Source organism: Takifugu rubripes, chromosome 4, assembly GCF_901000725.2.
Source record: "Takifugu rubripes chromosome 4, fTakRub1.2, whole genome shotgun sequence".
Lineage (NCBI taxonomy): Eukaryota > Metazoa > Chordata > Actinopteri > Tetraodontiformes > Tetraodontidae > Takifugu > Takifugu rubripes.
Window position 1 is genome coordinate 12,029,332 of NC_042288.1, and position 20,729 is coordinate 12,050,060.

The following is a 20,729-nucleotide window of genomic DNA, read 5'->3' on the forward strand; positions in this document are numbered from 1 at the left end:
TTTTTTTTAACATCGAGCTTTTAACATTACTCAGCAAAGTTTGTATACATTTATAGCCTCGTCTATTTATCTACAAGGTAACAATGAAGCGGTACTTTTTAATTGCACAATCGAAATTAACAAAATCTGCCAAAATGAAATGTTTACAATGTTTTTCTGTCCACTTGTGCGCCGATATTTGTAAATGAAGCTTTTGTACGTTTGAAAAGCACCACATGAGTGAGATAAAGGATGAAGGAGAACAATGTGGAAGTTCTGATCAGATATTGGAAAATACCAACAGAAATGCTGTGTGAGAATACCCGTACATCCCTGTGGCTAACCTTTTTATTGTTATCAATGGTTTTTAATGTTTAAAATAACAGAAATACAGTTTTTTTTCACAAGTAGAGAAAACATATTTTTAATGGATGACTTCCGATATCGTTCATGATGCTTAACATTAGCAAACTATATCAGCTGTGTCGTGACTGAATGATCCAACCCTTTCATGCTGTTTAAGTCAATAAAAGTTAACATAAGCGGCATCGCCTCTCTGTTAAATGCCATCAACGGGTACGTCTTTGCGCTTTAATTCAAGCCATGTAACTAAAAATCAAGAAAAATACATGTACAAACAAATAAAATTCTTTTTATTTTCTCCAACAAAGTGCACGCCTCAAATCTACAAAGCAGCACATTACAATGTAATGGAATAAATACAATAAAATCAGCTGAAATAATAAAAAAAAAAAAGCAGGGAGAAACACAAGTACCTGCAAATTCACACTGGTGGCAGGACAAAATCAGCCTCTTTAGAAACACTCCTTCATGGTGATTGTTGGATTTTTCATGCATCTCCAGTCCTTTGGATACAAAAAGTCCCCTGATTTCTAAAGGAAACCAAATTAAATCCCGTGTTGTTTTGTAATTGAGGACAACAAGCTAACTCAAAGGAGTTACAGGAGCATTCTCTTACGTTCGTTCACGCAACCCTGGAAAACTTGTGCAATTGCAGCAGGGTTTTCCAAACCACCTTCCTGCTGCAAAGAGGAAATAAAGTGAACATATCTTCAGTTTTAACTGAGGTTACTACTAAAGTCTACACGGTGCAACTTAGTGTGTATTCATAGGCAAATAGAACATAAAGGCAAGGGTGCGTGTCCCTTAATATTCAAGAAAATAATTTAGTGCTCTTTAAATAAAATTAAAAACACTATTTTCATGTGGTGGCTCTTAAAAAAAACATTTAAAAAAACTCACAGACTGAAAGGATAATGCTTAAAGAGACATCCATTATATTAGGAAAGAACTCAAATCCCATGAAAAAAAAGACAGTATTGACAATAAAATTCTGTACAGAACACAAAATCAATATACAATACAGTACCTGCAGATGTTATGCATACAGTACAATTCTCTTTTTACATAGTTTTAATATGAGCTCCAGCCTGGTCTATATACTGATATACCACAGATGGAAAAGCAGTTATTTTAGGTTTTAGTTTTAATGGTTATTCAGTGAGATTAGAGTTTCCAATAACGGTTTTAGAAAAACAGACTGAAAATATTATTGCAGGATGGTCTTCAGTTGCACGTACTGCATGTTACACAAGTGTCCTGTTGTGAGGAGCAACGGGCTGATGAGAGAGAAACACGTTTGGACGGAAACAAAAAAAGGTGTTTTTTTCCCCCCCATTATCTCTCCATAACAAACGTTAACCTCTGCGATGCCTCTCTAATCCACTACCCTGTAAGGTACATTCATGGCCAGTATTGCACATTACCAGCCAAGCCCACCCTGATTCGGCATGGTGAGGACTTTTCAGTGCTGAGATCTGTCCTTTCAGTCAAAACTAATCCAGTGATGAGGCGACACCTCATGAGAAAGACCGACAACAAGTCTGTCGGCCGTCACAGTTTGAGCTCATTGGCGATTTTACAGGCGATGTTCTTAAAGGCGATGGACGTGCCCGATATCCTCTTAAAGCGAACGCCGTTGAGTGACAGACGGGGCAACTTGCACACCTCCATCTCCCACTGGACCAGGTTGTCCTGCCGTGCGTCGCCGTGCACGCAGAACAGCAGGAACCGTTCACGCTGCTCGTAATCGCAGCTGTTGGCGTCCAGGACCTTGCGGATCTCCCTCATCATCTCAGTGGGCTCCATGGAGGAGGTGGTCTTCATGCTCCAGGTGAAACGTAGCGAGCGAGGCTTGGCGTCACGCCCTTCTTCCTTAGAGTCGCCTGATGCACTTCTACCATAAAAGGAGTAGAAACAAATCGCGTTGTTGACAGTGTTGGGTGAATTAGAGTTTCTACCTGTTCCTCACCTTGGTGTTTCTGTCCTGGCACTGGCTTCTCCCTCACTAGGCACCCTGAAACAAACCAGGAATCCACTGTTACTGCGACACAGTCTGATGTCAAAAGTTGCTATTCCACCTGCTAACATCACCACCCCCTTTCCACCGAACACAGAGAGGGGCTTCAGGCATCATGCCAGGAAAGAATCCTAAGTCCGTAGCTATCAGGGTTCAGCACACAATGAGGTGACTCTGACTTTTGAGGGCTTTAAATACAGCAGCTCCTTCACGATAGCCATTGGCATTATCCCATCGACCGTGCATTACCTCTCCTTAATGCCCACTCATCTGCGTGGAGAGGCAAAGTATTTCCTAATCTTCAAAGTTGAGACCCTGTGAAGTGTCTGACCTCTTTTCTAAAAAAGAACTCTCTTCTGAAGAGGGTGTAGACTGTAGAGTAAGCAGAGACAGAGCCAATCTGGGCCTTCTCTGGTACAGAAGGAGCTTGTGAACCGTGACGATTGTTGCTGAGGCAGTGGGCACCAATGGAGGGGAAAAACACGGCATAACAAGGTGGCAAAGATGCGGATGTAGTGGGCAAGTAAAGGGATAAGGAAACGTGGGCCGAAGTCATGGTGGGCACAGAGAGGTTTGGGGGGGGTTGACAAGGAGTGGGGACAGGTGCAGCAAGCGTTGAGATCTCCTACCTCCGGGTCGACCTGAAAGACAGAGCTCTACGCAGGGAGAAAAGGAGAGAAAGCTGTGAGCCTCAACTGGTAGGATCAGCGTGAAGGTGATCAAGGAGCCACCGGTGGGTGGACTTGGTTTGGCAACGTAAAACCCTAGTTTAGAACTGGGATAGAGAAGGGTACTGAAACTATTCTGAAGTATCAGTAAAAAGTTGTGAAGCTGTCTGCTTACAGTTTAAAGTTTGGGTTAGGTGAGAAAATAAATTCAGAAAACCTTCATTAGCCTTTTTTGTCCTAATTGCAGAAATACGAGTCACAAAATTTAGTTTTTTTATGAGCAAAATAAAAAATATTACACAGCAGCAAAATAGACACCAGCTATCACTCCAAAAATTTAAGGAACAGTATAGACAACATTTTTAGGGGTACAGAACCTCACAGGATCACCTTAACAAAATACAAAAATCTCTACTGCCCCCTGGTGGCAGACTAAAGTCTGTGGCTCCATCTTTTTAATCCCAATTCTACAGAATCTGTTTCCTTTACTGACCTGCGGACAAACTTGGAGGTGATCTTGCTGATGATCCCTGCAGATGTGCCCCTGCGTTGCTGAGCAAGAGCCCCTGTGTCGTGGGACAATGTGGGTGAAGCCGGGGGGCCATTGTAGGTGGCGCTGCGCCGGTCTCTGAGCTGAGCTCCGTGGAATGTGCTGCGACTGGTGGTTCCCCGTGGGAAGCGGTTCTTCTCCGGGGTGCTAATACTGTGTGCAGATGGAGAGCTGGAAGGACCACGAGGGGAGGAACTGCAAAAGAAAAGCAATGTTTGCTTTTGCTTTTGAAAGGCTGATGAGAAAGCCTTGGATCTGGGTTCAAACCTTGCTTTAAGCTCTGTGTTGTCATCGATGGGAGGCAGTGTGCTTTTTGACGGATGCCCCGACGATGACATGGACTTGGTGTGACGAGGTCGTGTGGAACTTATTGCAGTTGACGGGGTGCTACCTGACACCTCAGTTAAACTGTGCATCACAAATGAACACATTTTTATTAGAAATCCATTCAAAAGTTTTAAAATTTCACACCTCAATGTGCATGTCTTTGTGTTTACCTGCTGTCTTTGCCATTTGGGATCGCTGTATACCGTTCAGTAGAAGATCGTTCACACACATATGTGTTCCTTCGGGTCATTGACCCATTAGTCTGCATGTTGGAAAGAGGAGCAACAATGAAAACCTTTTACTCCAGGTCTGTATTTTTAATATCATGTCATTTTTGACATACACACCCCTACAGTGCTTGAAGTCTTCTTCCTCTCTTGCACACCCAGGGGTGAAGCAGGAACATCTCCTTTGGAAGTGCTGAGCTCTAGCCGGCGCGCTCCGTCCCACTCCTCCCTGTGGTCACTCTCCACGCTCAGGGCTTGGCCGCGCTTTGTATACGACACCGCCGGGGGAACAGAAGGGCCCACTAAGAGAGACAACCTCGTGTTAAATTAATATCTCCATTGTGGCCAAATTAGGGATTTTAGACAGTGAAGGTGTCTACATCAAGCAAAGCCATGTCAAATGCCATGTCAAAGCCATGATTTGAATGACAATCTTCTACAAATGTGATACGGAAATACGGAAGCCAAGTTACACTGACAAACTGCTTCCCTCCTCATGCTTTGAGATGCTGTTATTGAGGGAGGTGCAAGAAGGCAACGAGCCAGCAGATGGCGCCAGACACAACAGCTCCAAATGACATAGGAGGACGCTGCCAAACGATCTGTTCAGTAATGAGGATGAGCCACTGACTGCTGTATTTACACAAAACAAGCATTTAAAGTATGTGGCCGTGTGATGAACCTTGTTTTTAAATTACATCTACAGTAATCAGCATTATTCTAAACCCTTTTTGTCAAAACCAGCATCTTTTTGCTGGCTGATCCTCACTGACGGGGAGCAACTTCCTCCTACACCGCACGCACCCATCAGCACTCTCAGAGCTGGGAAGGACGGGGTTACTTTACTTGGCTTCTCTACGACACCACCACCCTCATCATCCCCACCATGATCACTGTAGCGGCGCTGCTTCTGATTGGCTGAGATGCTACGCGTGACTTTCGGATGGGCAGGAGAAATGCTGGAGCTGTTGTTGATGTCGCTTGTCGGCCTCTGTCGCTGGCCCAGGACGCTGTTGGCGAGGGGCTCACTCCCCTCAAACTGAGACACGTTGAGAAAGAGGATGAGGAGTGGACCCATACGGCATGATACATCAACTACTGATGGAGAGACTGACCTCTGGAGCTTTCCGTCCCAACAGCAGGTATGTGGCCATAACATCATCATATTTCTGGCCATGCAAAGACTCTGTGATCTCATCTTTAGGATAGCCCATCGTCACCATGAGCTCTGATGGAGGAGAAGCAGAAGTCACAGAATCAGCAATTGGCAAATGCCGTTGAGAGCGACATGGGCGCAGATCCACTCAGACATACCTATTCTGGATGAATCACTGAAGTCCGCCTCTGGCTCGATGTAAGGTTTCAGCTCCTCCTCCTCATGACCCACATTCATCCAATGGTCTTTCATGATTTGCTAACAAAGAAAGAAAGCGTTTATCTTGTGCGCATCCGACACAATTAGTTCATCTGCAATTTTAACCACAAATCTTCTAACAGCAGATAATTAACCATCTAAATTCTGCTAATTATACGGCAGGACAAAAGATGTGGAGGAAATATACACATATAAATATATATACACCGGTGCATATATAAAATCGTATGTGTGTTTAGAGCTAAACAACAGTGGGCAGTGGCAGTTAGAGGAGAAATCTTTATTATTGACCTTCAAATCATTGTGGACAACATATTACTAAATATATAACAGCACTGACAACTTTACCTCCAAACTGCCCCGTTTTACTGGGTTGAGCACGAGTAGCTTCTTCAGAAGATTTTCACAGTCCGTCGACATGTAGAAAGGAATACGGTATTTTCCCCGCAGGACCCGCTCCCTCAGCTCCTGAAACAGACAAGACATGAAATAAGAACCAGAGCTACCCAATCAGTGACCAGATCCCCAGTCCATCTCAGGAAAAACTGACATTGTTAATGTCATCAGCAACATCATCAACAAATTAATTGCATTTCATACTGATCTATAATGTACGTTGAAAAAAGATTCTCGCAGGACTTTAATGTTAAAGTAATATGAAGATATTTCATACAACGATGCACTATTCATCCATTCACTATTCATAACCCAATTTAGGTTGATGCATGTAAACATCATGACTCAATCAGACTAGCCTGAGGTCATCCAACCGTTCCTCTGGCCTTAGCTGTCACTGCAGATCATCAACCGAGCAGAATTTTCAAAGTCTTCTGATCTGTTAGCAAATGAAGGCAATCTCCTAATTCTGACTGTGAGAAATTAACAAAAACTACACAATCTGGGGAAAAGGGGGGGGGGGTGGCGGCGGCACACCTTTAGGTTCTGACCATCAAACGGCAGCGATCCGCTGACCAGCGTGTAGAGAATAACACCAAGGCTCCACACGTCCACCTCTGGGCCGTCATACTTCTTCCCCTGGAACAGTTCCGGAGCGGCATACGGCGGGGAGCCGCAGAACGTGTCCAGCTTGCTGCCCACGGTGAACTCGTTACTGAAGCCAAAGTCTGCTATCTTGATGTTCATATCTGCGTCCAACAGCAGGTTCTCGGCCTGAAGATGGGAGGGAGAGGGAGGGAGGGAGGGAGGGAGGGAGGGAGAGAGAGAGGGAGAGAGAGAGAGGGGGAGATCACAAAGCTGACAGATGTGTGAAGATTGTGATTCTGAAAATAAGAAGTTCAGCTCTTACCTTTAGATCTCGATGTACTATTCTTCTCTGGTGACAATACTGCACTGCAGACACGATCTGGAAAAAAAAAGTTAGAGTTATAAACAGGTAAACCTGGAGAATAAGCCTCGTGAAAAGGAGCACAAAACCATTTCTTCTTAATTATTATATTGGTTTTATTCCATTGAACTGCTCTTAACGTTTCAGGAGTGCAGTAACAGCATAACTCCAAGACGATGACATTGTTTAACACAGGACAGCACGGCGGTAGATGAAAATATATAGTGTGACGTGCTTATATAAATGTTTTGATGTGGTAAATGTATGAAGGCCCGTGCTGCCATGTGACACACAGCAGGCAGGTGTCACGACAAACATCGCTGGCATATGTAAAAATAGACACAAAGGAGGGAAATGTTCCACCCTCCCACCTACTCTCAGGAACGAAACATTTCTAACCTTTCTGAATGCTGCTGCACTGCTATTGTTCACACACTGTTCCTCTGAGTCATCGTTAACCATAAAGAGGCTCTGCAGCTTCTCAATCACGCTGCTCACTGCATCTGGAGCACCACTAGGTGTCAGGGGGAGCCCTGGTTGCGCTCCACTCTCAGACCAAGCTATCTGCACACCATCGTTCCTCTGCAGGCTGTGACTTGGTGCATGAAGAAGCGGAGTGACGACAGGTGGAAAATGCTGCCGTGCTGATGACTCACCTGTCTGAACTTGGCTCGGGCCTCCTTTTCCTTCATTCTGCCATGAGCAACTAGATAGTCAAATACTTCTCCTAAAAAGAGGAAATATTCCGTTGTTATAGCGACTCATTTGAATTGTGGATTTGATGTTGTTCTATCAAATCTAGGTCTGGCCTAAATATCTGTAAATGAATCTTTTTATTCAAATGGCCATTTCATACAGGCCCTATAATGCTGCCTTCATGACAATGTGTCATGTTTGAACACATTTCAGGGGGGTTTTTGGACTACATTGGGTTGTTTTGTCTAATCCCTGTGGCTCCTTAGTACAGATTCTTGGAGAACCTTTGGAGCAGAAGGCACGCATGACTGCAGAAGTCCGAGAGACACACGGTCCCACATAAGCAGCAGTCTTGCTCCCCCCATCCACTCCCACCCCTTGTTTAAATCTGAGTCCGACGCCAACATTGGGGAACCGGTCTGAGGGAGAGATTCTGCTCTTGTTTACTGCATGAGTGAACCCACAGTGTGCATGTGTAAAACAGGCATGAGTGCAAACTCGTTGACTCACCGCCGCTGGCGTACTCCATCACCAAATAAAGGGTCTTCTCTGTCTCAATCACCTCAAATAATTTCACTGCAGAGGGAGAAAAATAAAAGATGAGAAATTCCAAAGATGCCACGTTCAAGACCTCGTGGACAAACACAACACGTGTTATGTCCTGGATGAACACACATTAAACACTCACTTCCAACTCACCTATGTTTGGATGATTCAGTAGCTTCATTATTCGGACTTCCCTGAAGAGCTGTGGAGACAAAGGAGCGTTAAAGGCGAATGACAGAACAAGCAGTCACCCCGTCACTGGCAGAGACTGCTATTAACCACTGATTAGGGAGCTGAGAGGCCACAGTAAACTCATTAGGGTATCAAAGCGTGTGTACATCGGAGGCTGGATTACACGCTGCAGAAACGAGAGCGCTAGACAACAGTGGCGCTAGTGTCCCGGATTGCATGGCAGATGCGGTGACATCACGCTAAACCTTGACCCTCCACAGAGAGGGGCCAGAATTACAACCCTACTGAATACTGCAGTGGAGCCAGCAGGCCTTTACAGAGCCGCCTTGTAGAATTATCAACGTAACGCTTCAGCCCTCCACTTCTAGTTATCTAAATATTGGAGAAGTCATTCAATGGAGTAGTGGGTTTAATTTAATACAGCAGGTTGGTTTTTTTGGGTACAGATGGGAAACAAATGTATTGAATCTGCGAGAACCCCCTCAATGGAAGATCACATCCTGGAGTCTATTTTTGTAGAACAGAGGAGGTAACGGGGATATGATCATTGAAAACTACCTCTGCTCCACGTTTACGCCACAGAGAGCTCATGCAGCCACTTAGAGGTGCTGTTGAATCATTTACATTGTGCTGGTCATGCTCAGGGTGTGTTAAATTGCACTCAGCTTGGATTTAGCGTTGCCTGCTGCGGCAGTGCGTCCGTTTCCTGGTCGTTTAGGGGAAGGTGAGGACTTTCTGTATTTTCATTACCGAGTTATTAGGGCAGCGCCGGCATGATCCGTCATCAAACCCAGCAGGTGCACCGGGCCAGACAGTGGGCACATTGAGCTTCGGTCGCTCTTAACATGTTAAATGCAGGTTCTCTTTCGTGCATTCTGCTTGTGTTGTTTTTTTCCTTCACTTGCCACACTATCAGTTTTAATCTTAGTTTTTCACAGGAGGATTAAAGAGATGCTAAAAAAAGCCTCGGGTCTGATCAAACTCAATAGTAAAACACCATTTATAGCTCACTTATACAACAAGAGCTTAGAAGATAATAAAACAATACGGAAATACTATATTTCACCCAAAAAAACCAAAGCAAATGTTACAGCTGAGCAATGAAATCAAATGTCATAATATATTTGACCTTTCACCTCGATATATATTTTAAGCCTCGCTAGGGGGATTACAGCTATTTATAGTTTTATTACCATCTCTTTTTGCATGTAATAAATGCAGATTAAAGAGAGTTTGTTCATGCATCCATTCTCCTTCCTTAGCAACTGCAAACAAGCCTTTCATGTGTAGCAAACTCAGTTCCATATTCATTGACCTCTCAAACACCCAACACTTCACATGCACACGAATACATGCACATCCAACTCCCAACTGCTGATTTACCTTCCAAACGCGGACCTCGATGTGTGGCACAGCCACCCAGATTCAACTTTATTATTAGCCCCGTGGGAGTAAATGATGGCCCAAAGAGTCGGCCCTTTAACCTGATCCCCCATTTCCTCCCCTCTCTCTCATTTACGTCACTGCCCTAAAGCCCCTCACATGGGAAGCATGTGTGCAACCACTTGCAAACAAAAATTAGAACAAATCTGAGAAGGGTTGATGACAACAAACAGAGACTGTCGATACAGGCTCAACGGGGACGCTGACACCATGAAAGCTGACAGTAGATAATGAGCTGGGATCTCTGTCCTGTTCGGTACTAATATCAATACTATCTACAGACACAAAGGGGAGTCACAGTGGGTATCAAGCAGCTTTTATTGGTGGGTTTGGACAGGAAATATGTGGAACAACTACAACAATATAATAAATGAAACACCCATGTTTTTAGGAATGAAGTTAGACAGCGCTGGAAGAGAAACCTGGACAAAACCTGTTTTGAGTGTGTCTGGATTTCAGAAGTCTGTGCCAGTGACCTACTTCAACTCACCCAGGGGCTTCCAGTCTCCCAATCCAGCCTTAATTACAGCCGAGTCCCCGTGCAGAAGGAGTAAGCAGAGCATATATCAGACTGGAACCACTTACAGGAACTGGCTGGACTATTTCAGTCACAGCATCACAGCTGCTCATTCAGCACGGAGATTATTGATATGGGCCGAGCAGCCAGGAAGCCCTCATCACCGTGTGTTTCAGTTTACAGCTACATTAAAATGAAAGAATACTACCTTAAACACTCATTTTAATGCTTTAGCAAACGGATCCCAGCACATTCACCGTTGAAGCTAAAGCTAGCAGGCTAGTAAGTGGATATAATTGCTGGGTAAAATGAGGGCTGCTCTGCTAATTAGGCTACATGAAATTATGCAAATTATGTTCTGGCATCACAGAGCAAACTGTCCCAAAATATGCTTCTATACAGGTATAAAAGACTGTCTTAAGCTCATCGTGTTATATAGAAAGATCTATGAACAACAGGGAGCATGTAGTTTAATGTGAAACCAATGGCTAATCTCAAAGGATTAAAGTGTAACAATCCATAAGATTGTCTAAAACAATCTGCTTGTTTACTTCAACTTCAGTATTTATTAATGTTGGGAGTGCTAAAGCAATAAAGTTTTTATTTACAGATCAGACCGGGACCAAAGCAGAAGGATGGTGGGGGTGAGAGCAGCGTCAGCTCTGTGAAAGCAGGGATTAACAGAGAGGCCTCTTTTAGGGATAAAATGCCTAAAAACCATGACAACGTCAACATCCCTGACCTCCGATGTCACGTGGTGCATTTCCTGTGACAGATCTAAGGCGTTGCTTTTGGAGGCTCAGCTGACCTCATTTCCTGTTGCCCTGTACCAGTAGGCCAGAGAGAGATACAGACTGGAGCTTCCATCGAGCTCCTGCCTCTCTGCCCTCCGCTAATCTCGTTTTAAATCAATTTATCCAAGGGGTGCAGCAGGCAGAGTCCCACCTTACATGAAGTCTATATTTGTAATCTGCGCTCTGAACGGGTGCGCATAGTACAAACCAAACAATTCCCAAAGTGCATGTGAGGCGCAGGCTTGTGTAACAGTGTTGGTCATTGCCTACATTGCCAGATGGCGCGGCTGCTGCCGGGCTCCCTCCGAGATCGCTTTTGAGAGACTCGTGGAGAAAAAAAAAAAAAAAAAAGCCGCCGATGATAATACTTCATCCCTCTCAGACCTGAACGCAGAAGGCTCAACCTTCCACCAGCACCAGTCCAGTGTCATCAAAATGAGCCCTTATGCCCATTAACTGGCGTCCACACCAGAACTGAATGCTTCCGTTGGTGTTCTTCCTCCAATGGTTTATGAATAAACAGAGTATTTATTAATGAAAGACTTGTTTGTGTCGCAGAGCTGATATGAATTAAAGCCACAGTGTTGGCACGCACTCTTTATTTTACAACTCTTGATTAGTGTCAACAGAAGGCATTATTGTTACAAATTATTAGTTACTTAGTGGTTTGTGCCACAAATTTCTGTTTAAAACCTGGTTTTTCAGGTTGTTCATCCACACTTTCTTGCCAATTTCAGATGGTAAAGGGTCACAGAGTGAGCAGAGCAGCAAAAGTACCTTCGGGGAAGGTTTAGCCTAGACTGATATTACACAAAAACACACAAAGCAATAAAAGCACCTATCGGTATGTTACTTAGAGATGCTGACAAACATTAGGGTTAGGGTTATCTTAAATAAAGATAGTTCATGGAATCAAAGCTCCACAATAGCCTGCTGCCTGTTGTTTTCTTATTTATTATTCTGGTTGCCATCCAATCTGAAGAGCAGCACCATTCCTTTCACTCAATTACAAACAGGCAGCACTGAACCACAAGCACCAGGAATGAGAACCACTGATGTCTCTTCCCCAGATATTAGTTGGCCGGTCCAAGAATAACCAAGCAAAGATGGAATTTCCCATTAATGCTTCCATACAGCTTTCACAAGGATAGTATAGGACACTTTGAGTCAATCGATCCAGTCCATGAGACGACTGCTGCATCATAAGGGAGGCGTCTGCATTGCAGAGGGCACTTCTGCAAACTATTCCAGCAACCAATGCAGGGCAGAGATCAGCCCAACATATGGCGTATCACCACACATACAGAGACAAATCAAACATTTGGGCTTCATTAAATCAACTGTTAGGCTCCTAAAAAGCAGCTGGATTTCTCCAGATTTGCCCTCTCAGGTCCACTGCAGCTGACATTTGGATGACCCTCTGAATAATTGATGGGATACATCCAAATTGGTCTGCAGTCTCACATGATACATCTGCCCTGCCCATCGGACAGCGGACGCCTCAACCCGCCACCGAGGTAACTGCTCACGACTTGGAGACGGCTTATGATTAATGAGAATCATTAGGACGCACAAAACGATGCCAGCTCTGAATGATCATTGCCCCAATTTGTGCACCGTAATCTGTTTAACACAAGCACGTTTATGATTAAACTCGTCTCAGTCGGACCTTGAAGTCCTTCGAGCTGCGTCCTCGTGCTGATTTATTGGAGAATTGCAGTTCTGAGCAGAGTCAATTAAAAAAATGACATGTTCTTTTTGGAGAACACCATTTGCAACAGAATCTTTCCACAAAAGCCGAAGCAGGCTGGGAAATGAGCTGCTTTTGCCGCTTTAGACCCAAGAACAGCCTTTGTTTCATCACGTAGCCCTCCAGGTCGTCCTGTCCAGACTGGTGTGGGATGCAGACACTGCAGGAAGCTGCTGCTCCGCGTTGTTTTCTATTTTTTAAAAATGTTTTTCATCCCAGCAGCTTGCATGGAGACGATGACCAGCAGGCCCATGCGGAGCTTTGACCATCGCTACCGGTAATGTGGCGCTCACAACGGGCCAATCCTCGTATGATTCACCACAGAATCACACAAGCAGAAGCTTCTCTATCTCTTCCTGGATCTCTTCGCAGTGACTGGACCACCGAAAGAGCGGCTGCCAGTTAGCTCTATAGCTGCGTCGTTTTTAGACCTCCAGTGGGCGATGCTTGCTCATCGCACTTTACTGATGCTGCTACTGCTTTGTATCCGCATGGTCCAATCTGCCTTCTGCGTGCGTGCGTGTGTGTTTAATCAGCAGAAAGAGCAGGATTTGGACTCATTAATCAGGAAACAGTCCCAAAACCCTTCACTGTAATTGGTTATGACTGCTAGACAAGGGTAAGTGACAAACAAGCAGGCAGGGGTATTTTTAGTCGCTCCCTACCACAACCTGGCGCAGTGACGAGCGGGGAGGGCCGAGATTAAACGAGCCTTGTGGTCTCTCCTGACTACATCTGATTACATTATGTAAGGCGGCACATCCTGAGTTCAAAGAGCACAGAAGCAGCATCAGGAGGCCAAGAGCGACTGGGGGAAAGGCAAGCGCACGGTAATCAAGGCGCTAACGGCGCCACGTGACCAGAGAACTGCAACTCACCTTCTGTAGACTGGTGGGATTCAGCTGGGTTTTGTCTATAATCTTCACCGCCACCTACAGAGAGAAGTCGGGAAGAAAAAGCCAGTGGAGGGGAGTGGGAAGGAGGGGAAAAAACACATATCAGAGGTGTCAGGATTAATTCCAGCTATGCGTGCGTGTGTCTGTGTGTGTGTGTGTCTGTGTCTGTGTGTGTGTGTTTCAGCTGTGGCAGAACGAACGATCGGAATTGTTTCACTATTCCGCAGCGAGGATGCGTCATCAAAACATGTCCCAGCTGGGAGTGCGCTCGAGCAGAACGTGTTGTCATTTGTGAGGAGATCAAAAAGGAGACACACGAGAGATGTGCCTTTGGTCCTCTCAAAGCTAAAACCAAGACCCATTTCCCCAAATGCAGATGTAGAGTCTGAAGGAATGAAGGGATGGTCGAAGCGTCTCTGTTGTTGGCATGACAGCAGCCCAGTGATCCGCTGTAGAGTTGGCGGGTCCACACATTTTACTAATCACCCAAAAAGAGTGAAACAGACCTTCTCCCCCTCACTGTGTGACAGCACAGAAGCTTTTAGCTAATCCGTACTGCAGACTCATCATTAGGCCCCTACACTGTGCTGGAAAGTGATTGGCAGGTTGACAATGCCATCCCAGATATTTCTTTACAATAACGATACAATCATTGTAGACAAAGTTGAGATATTTGAAGGAATGGGGCTGATATACTATTATCTTAAAGCATTTCTTCTAAATCTCTGTGACATACATCTGCATGAATAGATAGACAGCAATAATGATCCTGACTTTTCCTGTCAGCATCTCTGGAGGTGTCAGTAATCCTTGGATTTAAGATGCTGCACACGCCTCAGTTCTGTTTCTGCGGGTTTGAGGAAGATTTTCACCGGTGCTCTCCAGTAATGACTGGATTTGAAACCACTCATTACTTACATTCTAAATACCACTATCAATTTGAAGTTCGGTATGTGGTCTTAAATGAGATATATTCAAATTAAGAACAAACGCATCGGAATTACGTGGCATTTAGCCTCTACACAAGCGCTGAGCATCCCTGCCATCGACCAGGCCCAGCAGGGTGGCACAAATCCATCAGCAGCGCAGGAGGAGAGAGACAAACAGGGAGAATTCATGTCACTGACAACTCAACAACAAATAATTTAATTTGAAATTATTCATCTCCTGCCACGATCAGAGCTACAGCTTCCAAACAGCTGCAGAGATATGATGATTAAATCAGAGTTTTAATAAATGGATCCAAAAGTTAGCAGAACTTAAACAGCTTAAATGTAACTTCAGATCTTAATTAAAGTGAGTCTTAATTATAAGGGGTGGAGTGTGCCGATCTTAGCCACATTATTGCAAAATGTAAACACTCCAGCTGCTCTACAATGTTATTTATTTCATTTACAATTCACATCTTGCTAGCGGGATGGGAAAGGAGAAAGTGGAGATTAGAGATATCATTTCTTAGCCTCCGTCTCTTCAGCGGCTGCATTCTCTGACTCTAAGCTTAAAAATCCTGTTAACAGGGAAACCAGAAAGCTGCTGAGTCACAGGAAGACAATGCAGGTTGTTTATCCCGAGCAGGGCTTCCCCGAGACATTTATTCTTACAAACCTGGAGAAAGGATGGAAATATCGTGGCTTTAACAGGAACTTGGAGCAGGAGACATGAATGTGGGCACATGGCGCTCACCGCGTGGAGACGAGCGGCATGCAGGTGGCGTCTATTTGATGCTTATCTCCGGCAGACAGGTGCACAGAGACCTGATTCCTGTCCTTGATGCTTCCTCCCGTCACGCTCAGATTTGGGTGCAGCCATGTGCACATGTGTGCGTGTGATTTGTCCACATGTAGCGCTCTATCGTTCTCATCTTTCACTGTTCCTTTGGCATCAAATATTTATTACATTTCCTCCGTGCTAACCTCTCTCAGTATTTCCCTCTTTGTTCTTAGCTTGAGAGGTGCGGTGAATGACATCATAGGCCAGAGTCTGTGTGTAAACGTGTGGGGTTGGAGTAAATAATGTGGTTCCAATGACATAAAGCCTTTTCTTGGGTGTAACTGCTAAACCGCTTCCTTAAAAAGTTAAACAAGCTTGATTTCCCCCTGCTGATAGGCTGCAAAGACTATAACCTCCCAATATCACCCCATTTGAAGTACATTTTATTCTGTCAATTATTGCTTCTTTTTTTTTTTTACGAAGGGTGATTTTACAACACTGGTGTCTCCGTTACTATGTACTCTTGACCTGCCTGTATTATTACCTGTTTTCTTTAGGATAAAGGAGACCCAAAACCCCCCATGAGCGAAAGAGAAAAACTACTTTTAAGAAATATGAGCCCTCTGTCAAGCATAATTGGGTTTCGTGTCAGCTCCAGATGGTACAGGAGGCCATATGGGCGTCTCTGTCGATACTGCATTTGTGCCATGTAATTAATGTAATAATTTTAAATTACCGATGTGCTTCGCAGCATGTTACTGTGAGGTCACGTTCGCGCTGCCTTTTTTTAGCTTTGTTGTCTTTGTTCAGCTGCATGTCTAAATTTAGTCCTTCCAGTACATTTGTTCTCAGAACAAGGGCTTTAAGAGCTGCCGAACAGTAGGAATAAAACTCTTCTAATGTGACAGTCTAATCAGTCCAAAAAAAATAAAAAATTGATAATTTTAAAGACTAAATATCATCAACTACATTTCAGAGTTCCTTCTTCCACAGTGGGGGGGTTTTACCCTAACAGAAGCGCGTGTCCTGGCCTTTTCTATGCTTTTTTTTACATTGAAATGTACAGAAATGGTGCTGAGCTAAACAGGACCTGTTTTAGTGGGTCATGTTCCTCGCACCTGTTATTCACTCTCACTTTGATCAATGTTTTTGCATTCTGACGCGTCAGCAGAAAACGCCCGGCGCAGCGGCACCTGACCTTCTCCGCAAATGCACCCCGCACGCCTTGCTCGAAGGACGCAGAGCGGATAGAAGCGTCAATGGTTTAACCCGAGAGGCAGACAGATGAGAATGGTCTCGCCGCTCAAGACGCGACTGGCCGATTAAATGTGGGATGATCAAAAGATGTTTCGGGTTAAAACGCTGGAGCGGTACATCCTGCTGAGTGAACTCTTGCCTACTTTATGAAACTGGCACGGCAGAGCATGATGTTAGTCGAGACAGCGTTTGATTCAGGTTAGCCGTAAAGGTTATTCATTCGATCATTTACCATAATCTAGCTATTAATGGATTTGCTGCTGCTCCAGCTGGATCAATCTGCTGCTCCAGGCCTTAGTCTCCTTGTTGGAGAGGTGAAATCTTTATTAAAATGCTGAGGACATTTTGTGACGCTGCAAAACACGATGCCCACGTAACACAAACTTCTTCTATCCCATGTGCAATCATTTACACTGTAATGATATACAGTATAACCCAATCAGGCGAAGGCTTACTACTTCAGCTGCCCACTGCCTTGTGGATGCTGCTTTGAAAGTGGATAACTAACCTGCTGCTAAAATGACAGACCAGAGGCAGATATTTTGAGATTTCCCTCCACACAACAGGAATAATTCTTATAATTCAATGTAAATTGACCACAAAGGTGTGACAGAGAAGCATGATAACAGCATCTGAGAAAGATCGGCAGCTAAAATCTTTCTTAGTAATCTAAAGATGGCAGATTATTGAGTCAACCATGAGTTGCACTTCCTCCCACAGTTTAAACATCCGCTGCAATATCAAAGCCAGGCATTTATCCTGAAACGCACGCCACCAGCTCACGCTCTGATGCACGTGACTGTTGGACTCATCAATAACATGCTCAGCAGATTAGCAATAAAGAAAATCTCAGCAACCATAACTTCAAAATCATTTATAAAACAAAGTCTCACCTCTCGCCCAGTCAGAACATGTCGTGCCAGCTTCACCTTGGCAAAGTTCCCCTTCCCGATGGTCTTGAGGAGACGGTAATTGCCGATGTGCGGGTGTTCCTCGGTGGAGGTGAAAGAATTGCGGCATCGCGGCAGACTGTGGCGACTTGCAGACTTTGTCGGAGGAGCTGGGGGCTCGGCAAAACCATCCACCGACGAGTGCTGCAGGGAAACGGCACACGTGATTAGCAAAATCCTTTTCCCCTTCTCTTTCTGGCAATTTGACCTGAAGTACCTGGAAACCAAACCCAAAACTCCTTTTCTCTTCAGTGTAAATTCAGAGGGACCCATCCTCCGGCAACAATGCTGTGGAGTGCTGCGGTGGAGATTTGTGTGTTTGCCAGTGCTGAGATATTTGCCGCGCAAACACATATGAACCCACTAACCTCGATCTAAGAAGGGGACCCAATATGACGTGTGTTCGTCACCGAGCCTCATTACAGCCTGTGAAACTACATGAAAATGCACGCAAGCACAGAGACGAGCTGTTCCTGCAAGAATCAGATACCCCTGCCTGCGGGATCTTGTGAGTCCTGAAAAGAATCTACTTACATTTGAGCAGACTTTCAAAAACAGTCCAGTACCTGTGGCCAAACCGGTCCCTGTATATTAAGGTTAATTAGAGACAGCTTGTTGTAAAAGCAAGGCTGGCACCGATTCTGCTGGTGCTTTTCCCCTCCTCTGTAACAGCTGCTGGTGTCGGTCCAGGTCAGAGATCCCATGATCCTTTGCTCCTGAGCACCACACCCTGCCAGAGAATAAAGCCTTGGTCTGGTTACCCAGGCTCCCCTGCTCCTGTTTCACCGGGTGAAACGAAACACCCTGCGGGGTGCGCATCATGTCAGCTAAGCTAACATCCAAACAGAGGCAAGATTCAAGCCCTGCCTCGTGCACCGAGTGTATGAGGGTGCGTGTGCTGCGAAGCACAGATTAATGTAGTACGAGTCGCCTTTGCATTTGCTGTAGGTAAATAAAATCAAGCCATTCCAATCCCTTCAACTCTCATTTTTAATTCAGGTCTGTGTATTAGCCAGTTAATCTTCTTCCATATTTCCATATACTAGCAGAATCCAGACAGGGAAGAGATTAGGCCAACCTGTGCTTAATACATTCACAACTGTCTCACTTGCCCATCCATTTACTCCAGAGTGTGCAGCTTCAGTGATGCCAGAAGATAACAAACACTTGCACAGATTCACATAAAAATAAGAAAGCCAGAAGAGAGAGGCTTCTATCTTGTTGCACTAAAAGCCACTTTTCGCTCTGAGTAATAAGTTGTTATGCAATGCAGTTCAGCTGCTAGTGGGCCCTGGGGCTGCCTGATGGAGTCGAACAGGGGCAGGATCGGCTGCCTGGCCACTGCAAGGGACGCTGAGGCGGTTGTTTAATGGCTGCAAAGCAGTCAATGTTTATGAGACCTCGCTCTTAAACAGTTACTGCAGGACTCGCCGATGAAAAAGCATGGCTGGTGGTCAGTCTGAAAGGTAATCTCAGAGTCACATCACAGGAAAGTTCAATTTATAGTCTAAATTTCATCACCACGGAGATAAATGGCACACAGAAATAGAAGATTCTGAGTAAAAGCCGTATTTTTAAACGATCAAATTATTTCCAGTCGTTTCCTCTTTCACAGAACCAAATAGAAGCAGGAGTTTAGTTTTTCACCATGTTGTTTCCAGGGGGAATTAACCACGGAGATGTGTCAGAGCCTGTGTGCACACACAGAAGTCCTCATCTGGGCTCATGAAAGGGGTATTGTTAGGGTGCAGGATAGAGGAGGATGGTGGTTCATAAAAATTCCTTCACACGAAATGAATGAGACGCTCTCCAGTGGCGTGAGCCACTTCTTCAACACGTTAATAAACACATTTCTGGCCAGCTCATCGGCGTCGTGGCAGCCGAAGGGAGAGAACCAACACGGGTGATCCTCCTCTTCCTCCTCCTCAGCAGCAACGGGCCCCGGTGGGTGATGGATGTCACATTGCGATGCCACCAAGCGTTGCCATTGTAAACTAGGGCAACATCCTCCCCCACCCTCCCTAAATATTGACGTTGTGCACTACGAAACACCCCAGGTCGCACGAGTGTGAGCTCGCAGGCCACACGGGCAACCTTTTCTGAAATGGAAACGTTCGAGCGTGAATCGGTAAAAGCGGCATAATGACGCAGTGCGTTGTTGAGGTTGGCGCTGACCTAAACAACAACAGCGGCGGAGAAAATGCACATTCATGCACAATTCTTCCCTAAATGTTCTGGTCTATGCTTTAATTCCCGTCAGTGGGGGGGAAGCGGGGGGGGGGGGGGGGGGGGGGGGGGGGGTGAAGCCGGCGTGCTCATTGGCCGGGTCCCCCCCGCAACACCGAAAAGCGCCGCCGTAAATATGCACCGACTAGCACGACTAATTTGCCTTTTTTTTTTTGTTCCTTCTCCCACCTCCAGCTTTGTCCGGAGAGCAGATACTTACATTCTCCGTGTCACGCTCGTTCACGGTCGGCAATGGCGTTCTGGTCGACATCTTGTGTGTTTCGCAGGCCGCTCAGCGATGCAGCGGGCTGGGCAGAGCGGAGCAGACACGGCGCGGCGCGGTGCGGTGCGTCGGGCAGAGCGGTGCCGCTGGCCCCTCTCTACATCCCCTGGAAACAACCCCGCGGGCTGCGGCCCTTCACCACAGCATAGCGCAGACACGCCAGGGTTCTCGAACTAGCTTTGTGTAGTCCCCCTCAGGTAAGCTAGTGGCAGACAGAAAGGGAGGAAAGAGAGCCGGAGAGCGAGCGAGCGAGGGAGGGGGCAGGCCAGGAAGATGCGTCGGATCTGCGCAGCGCATCTCAAACCTCCCACCAGGAAGGATGGAGGCTTCTCTCTCTCTCCCTCCCTCTCTCTCTTTCTCTCTCTCACACACACATTCACACGCAAACCCTTTGTCTCTTATTTACAGCTAATTAGAGAAGTCACACATTTGTAACTGCCAAGTTGTCCAGCAGCAAAAGTGAATTTAAAAAAAAATACCACCTAATAATTGTAATAGTGGAAATAGTTAACCTACATGTTTGTCATTTTTGGCGGATGTATTCAGAATTTAAAATAGATCACTTGCTCCAGGGACACTGACGCTGAGTTTAAAGGCTGTAAATTGGACAGACTTTGC

The 20,729-nt window shown here is 45.4% G+C and overlaps 1 protein-coding gene across 5 annotated transcripts; it reads right to left on the reverse strand.

The window, feature by feature from the left end:
* Nucleotides 1-382: 382 nt before the first annotated feature.
* On the reverse strand, nucleotides 383-20,410 carry mark1 (MAP/microtubule affinity-regulating kinase 1). Of its 5 annotated transcripts, none has more exons than XM_011603295.2 (18): nucleotides 20,049-20,409; nucleotides 17,546-17,746; nucleotides 13,668-13,721; nucleotides 8,247-8,295; nucleotides 8,058-8,123; nucleotides 7,508-7,578; nucleotides 6,813-6,869; nucleotides 6,440-6,676; nucleotides 5,855-5,974; nucleotides 5,446-5,545; nucleotides 5,247-5,359; nucleotides 4,978-5,170; nucleotides 4,258-4,433; nucleotides 4,075-4,166; nucleotides 3,845-3,985; nucleotides 3,521-3,772; nucleotides 2,312-2,356; nucleotides 383-2,236 (listed from the first exon to the last, which is right to left on the reverse strand). In XM_011603295.2, the coding sequence occupies exons 1-18, from the start codon at nucleotides 20,097-20,099 to the stop codon at nucleotides 1,894-1,896; spliced, it is 2,361 nt and encodes a 786-aa protein (XP_011601597.1). In that variant the 5' UTR covers nucleotides 20,100-20,409; the 3' UTR covers nucleotides 383-1,893. The 5 variants fall into 5 exon arrangements, with proteins under 5 accessions (XP_011601597.1, XP_003964074.1, XP_011601598.1 ...); XM_003964025.3 differs by having other exon boundaries at nucleotides 5,017-5,170; nucleotides 20,049-20,408; XM_011603296.2 differs by having other exon boundaries at nucleotides 4,252-4,433; nucleotides 5,017-5,170; nucleotides 20,049-20,408.
* Between the last annotated feature and the right edge of the window lie 319 nt (nucleotides 20,411-20,729).